General features: G+C 36.8%; 1 protein-coding gene across 1 annotated transcript in view; it reads left to right on the top strand.

The window, feature by feature from the left end:
* Positions 1 to 12159, top strand: part of LOC148952134 (glutathione S-transferase 1-like) — a 135173-nt gene that overhangs the window by 110241 nt on the left and 12773 nt on the right. The window contains exon 5 of the mRNA XM_089089578.1: positions 2978 to 3279. Coding sequence (XP_088945704.1) covers positions 2978 to 3279 — 302 coding nt within the window. The remainder of the gene's footprint in view (positions 1 to 2977; positions 3280 to 12159) is intronic.

Genomic DNA, 12159 nt, shown 5'->3' with positions numbered 1-12159 from the left:
TTTGAAAAAAACGTAGGGGGGATGAGGAACATCCGTGAAAAGTCAAGTGACCTTAATGAAAATCCTACCATCAGATTCAGCTTATCAGAGAATCCTACTGTCGAGGTTTCAAGCTCCTATATACAATAATTTGGAATTTTGCATTTTTGGCCAGAAGAATGATCACGGATGCGTGTAGGCAGTATTTATTTTTGTTTTGTTTATTTGTTTTTTATTTTCCCCGGGGTTGATCGTATCGAATCAGCGATCCTAGAAGACCGGGAAAGGGCTCATTTAATTGGAAATCAAAGTTCTAGTGCCCTTTTTAAGTAAACAAAAATGTTGGAGGGCAATTAGCCCCCTCCCACGTTCTTTTTTCTCCCAAAGACATCTGATCAAAATTTTGAGATAACCATTTGATTCAGCATAGTTGAAAGACCCAATATTATGCCTCTGGAGGTGAACTGACCCCCCATAGTCCCTGGGGAAATGGCTGTAAGTTACACAAATTGCCCATTGTTCACATATAGTATTTGTTATTGCGATGTATATGGATTTTTTGAGGAGGAGGGGGGGTATTTTATTCTGGGGGGATTTTCCACATGGAGAATTTCCTGGGGAATTTTTCAAAAGAAACTTTACGTGGGGTTGGGAAAGGGGATTTCCTGGCATGATTTGAAAAAACAGTCAGAAATTAAATATAAAAACGCGTTTTTTCCACTGAAATTTAGGAGCTACATTAAAACTTAAAACGAACATAAATTATTCCGTATACGAGGGGGGCTGCCCCTTCCTCAACTCTCGCTCTTTACGCTAAAGTTTGACTTTTTGTCACAATTCTTTAAGAAAGACTGCTCAACACAAAGGCTGTTAGATTTGAATGAGATGTATTTTTTTTTTTTAATTTCAAAACTTTAGCGTAACGAACGAGGGTCGAGAAAGGGGAAGCTGCCCTCATATTTGGAATAGTTTCTGCTCGTTTTAATTTCTAATGTTGCTCCGTACTTTCATTGGAAAAATTTTTTTTTTTTGCTTAATGTGTAAAAAAAAATCCAACAAGGTATCACATAGTTAGTTGGTAAGTCGAATTGTTAAACACCTTCAGAAGAATCAGATGCCTGGGGAAATGCTTAGGCTGCTTTATTTGTTGTTCCTAAATCTGTTTTTGAAGACATAGGATGGAAATCAGGATGGACATAAAATTGAACTTTCTCCAGGCGACTAGTACTTGGTGTAGGTGTAATACTAGTTGTTCCATGGATTGTCTTGCGATCATGTTGTATAAGAGTTTGTTGCCCTTATGATTTCCTAATCAGATCAACACGTTTTCCATTGTGAACCCTACTCAGATTATCTTGGTCGCTTTCAGCATTGGATGATTTACTACTATTTTGATACAGACATGTAATCTAGAATTGATTTCGGAGGGATGGAGCAAATTAAAAGAGACACCGGGGAAAATTCTGCTTCATCTATACTCAAGATAAAGTTAATTTTGCCGTTTTGTCAAGCTATGGATCGTTTTTCATTTCGACTGTGCTCAAGATTGAATCCAGGAGAAACAAATGCAGCCAAGCTTTCTTTTTGAAGATTTCCTTCTTTTTCACCGAATTGGCTTGAGGGTTTCTCGTCCCCTGACCAGCAATGTCAATTCACGAAAAGGGGGTTCAAAATTTATTTTACGAAATCTAGGGGGGCGTTGTCGTTTTTTTCAATGAAAATACTAAAAAAGATGTTTCTCATAAAAAAAACCGCCATAGGGGGTCTATGCCCATCTCCATTTGACGCCACTGTGCCTGATTTCCCTTACCCGCCAACACAAAACACATACATGCATACATTCACTATCCGGGGTAGGTTGTAATAAGGATATATTTTCATAATATTTCCTAAGGTCCTACCTATTCTTCTACTAGATTTTTGAAACCGAATAATTTGAATATCAAGCCTTGTGTTAGTCTATCTATTCGTTCTTACCGCTGACGCAGGAGTTAAATCTTTGACATTCATAAATGGGTGCTGTAATAACTGCTATAAAAATTATTTGAGTGTCCCTATTTTTTATTCATTCAAGGCGCAGCACATAGGAACTTCTCTCTCATGATTGAACAATAATTCCAATTATAAGATTCTCACACTTATCTTTATTTATGCCGATACCTATAAATAAAGGCAGAAGAAGTGAATTACAATGGTTATTTAAAACATAAAACCTGTACTTTGTTGAAGGAATTCAGCATAGTACTATCATTAAATAGCTAAACGTCGTCTGACATGCATGACACTAGAGAGAAAGTATGCAAATGATAAATTTATTACGTCGAGATCTACAGTAATGTTCATGAATGATTTTTTTTTACATTAAAGTAGCGGCTTTGTTTGGTTAACAATTAATTATCTGTGGGACAAGCTAGATTAAAGTTTAACTTTCCAGTCCCTTGAAAACCGAAAACAGGAAAAAATTTAAAACCTTTGGTCTCTGTGAAATAGAATTTTAGTGGGTATGACTTGTTTGATGGGTGATTTTTTGCTTAGATGTTTACGAGTATATACACTTTAGCATTATGACGAAAGTTCTTTAGTCAAAATGTGAATGGCCCATTCCCTAAGTATCCAAAGACTTTCTTTTTATAAATTTTTAGTCTAACTTATAAATTATTCAAGGTTAATCAGTTTTTTCTGATTTGAAAGCTATACTTCCACAACTTGTAATTCCGCCGGACCTAAGCTTCACTTTATAGAATCTCTCAAAGGCGTTCCTTGGCCTCTTTTCAGAATTGGGAGAAATTTGACTTTTCCGGTAATTATAGGCCATAGTGCAGTTAGAGAAAAGTTCAAGATATACAAAACTACTTTACCTATTAATCATTATCTGAAATCACCCAAAAAACACGCTTTTTCACATTCGACATAAAAATCAGTTTTGAAAGAATTTAAGCCATATTAGCGTGCTTTTTTCGACTATTATAGCTTATTATACCTTTTTGTAAATTTTTAGCAGCCGCAGCTGTGTAGCGGTGGAGTGGCTGACCCTCAGAAAGCGAACGCGCTGAAGCAAAGTTTGGACTATTTGGATAGCTACCTCGAAAAAACCCCATATGCTGCCGGAGACACATTGACCATAGCCGATTTTGCTCTTTTGGCAACTGTCACACAGTTAGAAGGAGTGGATTACAGCTACAAAGCATATTCAAATCTGTACAAATGGGTGGAGAAACTCAAGAATGAATTGCCTTATTATCACCAGTGTAGCGATGAAGGAATTCAAATGTTCAGGGAGTGGGCGAAAACAAAAATAAGGTACATATTTAATCTATATTGACATTAGGATAGTGTGAGCTATTGTTGCCCTTGGCAAACTAGTCGGTATTTTCATTCATGTCAATGTTAATAGGCCACGTCAACTTTTATCGTATAATTTTGCTCAATCATCCAAGATTGACGATATACACCCTGAATTCTAATTAAAACTTAACACCCAAGATGAATAATGCAATTAGGCATTATATCATGGCTGCAGCGACAGCTGCAACCTAGTAGGGGACGAACCGCGGCCCATTGTAACCGAAAGTTCATAAACGCCTTTTGAAACTAAACCTATCTAGTAGACAAAATTTGTCATTTAAAGCTGATTTAGGAATGGTAACTGTTAGTTTAGTGAATTTAGTGTTTATTGCGAGAACAAATTAATGAGAATTTCGAAAAAAGAGCTTGAAAAACCTCATTAATGGCGGCAGATCGAAACAAAAAGTACATCGTTAGAATCAACACAGTCAAAAACCCACAAAGGAGAATTAAATTCCCCCACTTCGAACGACAAGGGAAATCACTGTTATGTATGGGTAGCTTTGATGTACCTCCTTTTTTTCTATCAGGGCTAGGAGGATGAGGTAACATAATAGACAGATTTGTAATTGGTCGTTTAAAAGCTAGCAATGATGCCTACAAGATTCTTACAAATTCGTCTCGATAACGCCACTTATAAGTGCCATATAGGACCACAAAAGCCATTTTTTTGTGTCATTTCTCAAGTGGATGGATTGTGATGCGTATTAATGGTGCTGTTATAAACTCCAAGGTTGAAAACCCTTCAACAGTGGTTTACGATCTCTTCTCTTGCGTATCCCCCCCTCCAACCCTTTTAGTATGTTTCCTAAACAGTTTCCTGACTAGCGGGCTTTGGAAGAGAGATTTTTAATGGCTCATTTCAAAGCTCTTGGTCCTATCTGCGTGCTTTTTGTAATTTTTTTTAAAGCCATCATGAGGTGTCATATGACACCAAAAATGGAATTTGTCACCAAAAATGGAATTGAAAGATTGAGAAGCATAAAAATGGTACCATTTATAACCTCCTTTGTCAAAACCCTTAATTGAAGGTTTACTCCTCCTTTTGTATACTCCGCCTCCTAGCTCTCTTAGTAAGGGAAAACTAAAAACACGTTTTAAAAAATAAAGTTCTGAATGATAAAATCTTTTTAATTTGATTTCAGAATAATTGTTATGTTTATCTTAACAGTAAAAGCTAATTTTAAAAAAATGGGGAAATTTTGAAAGAACTTGAAAAGCTGTGTCTCTTTTTTCTACTCTTTTTATTTCTCCGGTACTAGCAGGGCATCGAAGAGTCATTGAAAGCTGTCTAGGAGATCATTTGAAAACTGATGCTAGTAGAATGGGGGGTACCAGCCCCACGGGGCACCCCTGCTGCCACCTATAACTTTTTTGCACACCAAAAATGGGCATAGCCTCCCCAGGGAGAATGATTGCATAATCGAAGTGGGTCAATGACCTAAATTTCCAAAGGTCGATTTATTTGTTGTTTCCGAGGCAATTGTCAAGGTCAATGTTGTTGTTGTTGTTGTAAGTGCATGCTCTCAGCGAATGTTATGATCCAGAACACGTGGTTAATGGGGTCAATGACCTAAATTTCCAAGGTCGATTTATTTGATGTTTGTATGTGTAATAACTCCGGAACGAAGGTTGCATATGCGCATTGAATTCTAACGGGAAACAATGTTATTGATCTAGGACTCGAAGGGGAAGTGAATTTCCGAGAACTTGATTGCATAATCGATCGCGAATGTCATGGTGTCCAGAAATAGTATTTGTTGTTGTTGCTCGAGCCAAATGTTATGAGTTTCCCGGAAACAGTTAGATCACGTGCTTCCTTCTCAGCCAATCAGCGAGTCGGTTACATCCTCCTTCTCAGCCAATCAGAGGGCTTTGTTTACATAGTAGCGGCGGAGTGAATATAAAGAAAGGAGTTTTGTTATAGTTTAATTAGTCTGTGAATAGAATTCAAGGAGTGAGAAGAAGATCAGTTTGACTTTACTCATTTGGATATATATTTGTGTTGATGGCGATGAGTGGAATGTTTACCCTATTAGAAGTTGATAGTGGAGTTGATGATAATAGTACAAGAGCACCAAGCATTGCGGTGGAAATTACGAAAGGAACGCGTCTTTGTCTGGAATGGGATGCAGTATATGCAAGATATGTGATATCCTTGAGCAAATTTAAAATGGAAGATCAACTATGTTTTGCCGCTAAAGTTGATATAGCACATTTGAATAGACTTCAATGTGCTTTAAGTGCGTTGGTGAAACATATTGAAGACAATAAACAGTATCGATAATTGTACATGCTCTGTATTATTGTTGTTGTTGTAATTATTCAATAAAATTGTTTCGAAATCGAAAATGTTCTCTTTCTTTTATGGTTAGGGCTAACGAATCAGGGTCAGTCTAGAGTCAGCAGTCGGAGTGAAAGGACTGAAAAATGAATAAATTTGAGAAAGAGAGAATTAGATCGAATCTAGTGTTTATGGACAAATATTTTGATTTTGGATGATGTTTTTCTCAAGTTATCTCTTAAACGCAGGATATTCTCTTGTCAGTGGGACACTTGACAATATAATGAGGAGTGATTCTCCTCCATTGGACTATTGTATGAAACTTTTAAAATGTGACTCAAATGCTTATAGTCAATTTATTGATATATTAATTGGAACAAAGCAGAATCATATAGTGAATATACTTTTAAAAATATTGCCAATGGATTCAATGTAGATGGCTCCCCCATCATTCGAAAGAGGTAACGTCACAGAGCTACTCCTCCCCCCATTTCCCTCTCAATGAATTTATCGAGCGAAGAGGATCAGTTTCGTTTTAGCTGTGAGTGAGTTGACATCGGAAAACGAAAAATGTTCTATATATGTACATTGTGCATGTACACTCTTGGGAGTTGGAATCACTTTGAGTATTTTAAAATCATAGATGACTATAGTGAAAAGTGCAAATTATTTAATCATTGTAAATTACATAGAGTCTATGCAGTAAAAATTAAAGGATTTAGTTCAAGTCTTGAAGAGGTGTGTGAAACTCACCCTAGAGGGCACATGTGCTCCAATTGTCACTATGATAAATGTGATCGCTGGGAGAATACTTACCCCGCTATGATTGGAAAGAATCCCAAACGTGATTTTAGTTTATTTCTACGAGATTGGTATCGTCGTGGATTTAAATTATTCTGCGAAGAGAAATCTGGTCTACGATTCAACTGTTGGGGTAACAAAACAATCTGGTTTCTACTTCATCGTTGTGATGACACCACCTACTATGACTATAAACTAAGTGATTTTTATTTGGCAGTTACCGAATGTGATTCACCATTTGAAAACATTGTATTTGATATTGCTTCAAATAGACAGATTGAAACTCGTGAATTTCATAATATGAATGCAAATAGTATCATTGACTATACAAAGAGATATGACAAGAGTGAAGTTACATTATACTGTATAAAATGTGACCCTGACTTTGAAGTCAATTAAGATCAATATACAGTGAATACAAATTATTTACCAACATTAGTGGTTCACGACAGTTGCCTATACATCGAAGATTAAGAAATCTAAAAGTGAAGATTTAAAGACATTGTTGTATATATATATAAATGCATTTTATTAATAAACAAATTCACAAACATTTTTTAAGTACTTTACTCTTAGGGCACTGAAATCAATACTATATAGGTCTGAGAGGATATTTTCCACTAGAAAGTCGTTCAGACGTGGATTGTCAACATAAATGTGGAGAAACTGCTTGTAAGTATAGCCGCGACATTAGAACACAAAATATAGTAGTGCATGGAAGCCATAGCTTTTAGTCGTTAGATCCTGCACCCTCTTTCGATTTTGAATAATAGTTTTCCCACTGCTCTCAATATAGTTGCTGATGTGGGGTGTGTAGAATGTATATGGTAGACCAAGAGGATCAAACAATTCAATCGTCTTCATTGTTTGAAAGATGCACAGCCAATGACCCGTCAGCACAGTCGACGGACCGCTATTAACAATAATCAAGGTATTGTTGAAACGTTTAATTTTTCCAAGAAAGTCTGAGGGCAGACAATAGGATTTGTACTGGGACATGTAGGGGTCCATATTAAATACATTGATTATTTGACTGGTGTTCATGGCGCCAAGTCTAGTAGAACACTGCCTTCGGGAGTGATTTCCCAATAGGTTTCATATTGATTTAGTGAGATTAGTGCAATACTCTCAGCCAATGGGTCGGTAAATGTACACTCTAAACGCACACACCCCGTACATACTATACTCATATCCTGTGTACCAGACAAATCCAGTACAATGATACCATGTGTTTTAGCAAACATATCTTCGGTTATACCATTTTCAAATAGTTGAGAGTCATGATCTAGGGTTTGCATGGTCAACTCTTACAATGTTCTATAGGATTTATCAAAAGATAGATTGTAGAGTGGGATGCCGTTTACTTTACACACAAGAGATGAAAGTCCAAACATCTCGAATTTATTTGGGCATTCAGTCCAGGATCCTATTGCACTGGCGCTTTTTACAAATATCAAAGCTAGTTTTGGCGAACTTTCACCATTGATAAGGGATGAATCGGTGAAGGTGCGCGACCCCATGGCAATGTGACGGTGATTGGGGATTTTATGAGGACCAAGTAGTTTAACATTGCTGCCATTTGCTCTCAATTTTTCCACGGCCAAAGCAACAGAACTCATAACCTGTTGTTTGCGTAGAGGAAGTATTGCTGAAGTCAGGGAGAGACTTACATCAGGATTGGCAGCAAGTTCTTTTCTCAATATGAAATTGGAGGGTGCAAGCGTTAGTTTTATATCCACTTTAATACTGGGGGGTATCCATTGGGGCATATTAAATATTTCATGATATATTTTTCCAAATAGATTTAATTCACTAGTTGTAGCATTTTTAAGTGCATCTGTACTATCAGTATTAGTATTATATTCATATCCATTTAAGGCGCCTCTCAATTCCTTGTATGACTTGGGTGTCATCAGTATGAATTGAATATAGCTCGTATAATTTGAAAGATTGCTGCTTGTGCTCAACAGCGTGCCATTGATGTAGCCACTAATTTGACGAAATGAATTATGTAATATACAATTTTCATAGGATATTCCATCGGCCCGAATTGGCATTGTATTATCGGATTTCCGAACTTTCATTTGTAAATCTATAAATGTTGAAGACATGTCCATAAAGTAGTCTTCATTGGAATAAATTTGAAAGTGGATATTATCGGAGAGGGGTTGTTGTGGATAAAATTGTTCATAGTATCCATGCTTGACACTCACATCAACATTTTCAGCAATGAATAGATTCAATGAGGCGGTGATTGAAGGTTGAGAATCCTTATGTGGTAGGTAGGACATTTTAGGAGAAGAAATCTATTTTCGATCTGACAATTTTCTTTCTGGGACTTCTGTTTACAGCAGGTGTCGGCTTTTTCCTTCTTTTCTTTGACAGGAGGGATGATGTCTTTTGTTTCCGACCTGAGTAGAGACTGATGAGTGATGAATTGTTTCTTGACCTTTTTAAACCTTTACCATTCTGTTTTGATTTCTCGCCAAGGGTTCGCGCACTGGACCTAAGGTTTTCCGTAGCACTTTTTTTAAAATCCTTGCCAGAGCCCCAATCCTATAGTTTAGAGGATGCAAAATCTGTCGCAGCCGGTACAAGATATTTTCTAGCCAGTGGTAGCGAAGAGCAAAACAGCTTAGCAAACCAGCTGCCAAGACCGTAGCCAGACATTGACGAGCGACCTTTGTAGTAGTCCATTCCATTGCCCTGTTGTCTTGGGCCAAGAGTATTAACATAGCAGTCAATATCAGGACAAGTGAATACCACTTTTTTATTAGACATCTTGCTTTTGAACGATGGGTCAAAAATGGCATGTAATCACAGCCAAACCTTTTGAAATTGCTATGGGATCGCCCAATTTGGTTCTTAGTGTTAACTGACAGAGTTCCAAATAGCAAGTGTTTACAGAAATATATTGGAGACGCTTTATATTGTAGTTATGAACATGTTCTTGATTAGTTTTTCGTTCAAGAAAACGTAGGAGGGGAATATTTGAATTACCAAAACGTGATGTTTCCACAAATAAGGCATAGAGATATATACAAGTGTCTGTGAAGAAAGCAGGTGGATAGTCAGCAAAAATGAAATTAGTGTTTCCGGTACTTTTACCATTGATTATATTCAGCTTAAAACCAAGAACGTCCTTTAGATTATCGTTAAGAATAACCTTTTCACTGGCAATAGGTGAACTAATGTAGATCTTGCCCTCCTCCTTCGAATAGTTGAAATGAAAAGCTCCCTTTTTACGAGGGGACATTCTTTTATTAATAGAACGACATAAATCGTTCATACAAGTGAGTTCCTCGTAGGGTAATTCAATGTATGGATAATCCATCCAATTGATTTTTTGAATTTGTTCTTGATCACCTGTTGGTGGCGGCGGCCAATCATGGGGTCTAATTTTTATTTCATATTCACGATCTTTTCTCAGGATGTCAAAGGTATTTTTGAGAATACAGTCGACAAGAGCCACTTCAAACTTTCCGTCGAATTTGATTGAGGGAGAGAGTTTCATCCAAAAATGACTTGTTTTATTCCGATCGTTGTAGAGGGAATCGGAGACATTGGACATGAATGTCACATAGAAATCATTGGGCATTGTTAATATCTTCAGCACTGACCCAAGAATCAAAATCTGAGTTCTATCATAGCCATCGAACAAGCAACTGTCTCTTGCCATGGCGTGTACGACTCTTTAATATCTTTTAAATTTGATAAATTTCACTATTGTTTCTAAATTTTTGCAGTTCATATTCATAAAAACCGACGAGAATCTTATCATCTTTGGTGTCTCGCAGTCGATATGTCTTGGGTATGTTGTCTAGAATTTTGGACACTTTAAAAAGTTCAGTGCTCCATAAATAATTCCCTTTTTCAAAAATATTTTTGGTTCTATTAATTCGAACAGTATCACCAACATTGAATTTCTTCTTCTTTTTTTTTCTCTTTTTCACCATTGGAGTATTGCTTTAGAAAGGCATCAAATGTATTTTCATTGTAGTGAACATCCGTTGGTGTAGAGTTGGACAGAGATCGATGGGGTCGTTGATTATAAATCAACATGATTTTATCTAAATCATGAATAAAAGCCGGTGTATTTTTCAGGGTACAATATCTTGAAATTAATAGACGAAGCGTTCTTATTAATCGTTCAGCCAATGCAGCCTTCATCGGGCTGTGACTATGATAAAGTATTGTATTATATTTCAAAAGAACCTTTTGCACATGGGGATTAACAAATTCACTGCCACGATCCGATTGAATTTTTCTATATGAATCCTGTTCTAGAATACTTTCAATGGCCCGAGCAACTTCAACACCTCTCTTTGACCGCAGTGGAATGGCATAGGCATAGCAACTAAAGATACTGGTTGCCACCAGAATATATTTGTATGGTGCATTGTGACGTTGTTTAAGTGTGTCTAGAGTTAAAAGATCCATTTGCATTATATGCAGAGGGAAAAAGGCTTTAGTTTGTCGATGTTGTTTATTGCGAAGCCTGTGATTTCGATGTAGTGTTTAACTTGGTTCATTTTCTAGATACTCTTTTGCTTTTTTTAATGTGGTGGTGCCGGAGACAGCTTTGGAAAGCTTTTTGGGAGAATTTACACTCCCCGCCTCGCCAATATTTTTATATACACCTTTCAAAACTTCATCCATTTTGAGCGTAAACACGTAGTGTAATGTCCACTCCCCTTTTGCACACTGATGGGCGAATCAATTCGTCTTCGCTTTTGACTAGCAGCCACAGGTGTTGTAAAATCAGTGACGCTGCTAGTATCTTCAAATATTGAATCTTCTTCTTTTTTAAATGGAGTTGGAGGAGGTTGACTATATTCTCTTAGTTTCTTTAGAATTTGCTTATTGCCAATAAGACTTTTGGGGAAGTTTGATACACACAGAAAGGTGTATAGATTATCGTCAAAGGATATGAGTCCTTTACGATTCGTCACCATATCACAAATTAAATCAACTAGATTATAACTTTTTCCCTGAATTATAATTCGTTTCCCTGTGCTCTCGACTTGAACTTGATCGCCAGTTTCCAACATGAGATAAGATAATACTCTTTTACTCTGTTCTCGATAGGTCAATGGCAATAGGTTTCCAATTTTCAATACAATCGAATTCAATTCCTTCTCCTTTGATGCTGCTGCAGAATCTTGAGGAGATGTTTCCTGTTTAGAGGGATCGGTGACGACAATGGGTCTCTCACGATATGGTTTATGTTTGTCCACACGTCGCAATGCATCTTGAAGTAAAAGCAGTTTTTTGTCATCGGCAATATTCTCATCGTTAATGAATTTGCTTAGATTGTCTTCAAAATGTTCGACGGGCGAGAGGATAAGTTCAAATGGTGTCAATTTATAGTGTTTTGCCATTCGCACTAGAGAAAACTGTTTACAAGTCCTGCAATTATCGGTAGTAAAAGTGTGAAAAAGCTACCGCCTGCTTGAAGGAGTCGTTTTGGTTTTAAATTTTTTGACATTTTTTTTCAAGCCAAGGCGCGTACAGATGAACGATGTTTGTTTGTGTTTTGTATAAAAACATCTGGCAGTTTAACAATTCCAGCAGTTAAATTTAAAAAAAGTTCAGATATTAGATTAATGAAATCATTGTCAACACCATGTTTGAGTATAGCCTTCCTAAGCAATTGTTTTGAAGTGCTTAAAACGGAAAACAGATGCCGTTGTTCATGTAGTTTCTTCAGTGTCATAATGGCGACTGATAGTCTTTTCTACTGTTCACCG

Source organism: Artemia sp. Qi Xiang Cuo, chromosome 5 (genome assembly GCF_049724085.1).
Source record: "Artemia sp. Qi Xiang Cuo chromosome 5, ASM4972408v1, whole genome shotgun sequence".
NCBI classification, from domain to species: domain Eukaryota; kingdom Metazoa; phylum Arthropoda; class Branchiopoda; order Anostraca; family Artemiidae; genus Artemia; species Artemia sp. Qi Xiang Cuo.
This window is presented reverse-complemented; position numbering and strand designations above follow the sequence as displayed.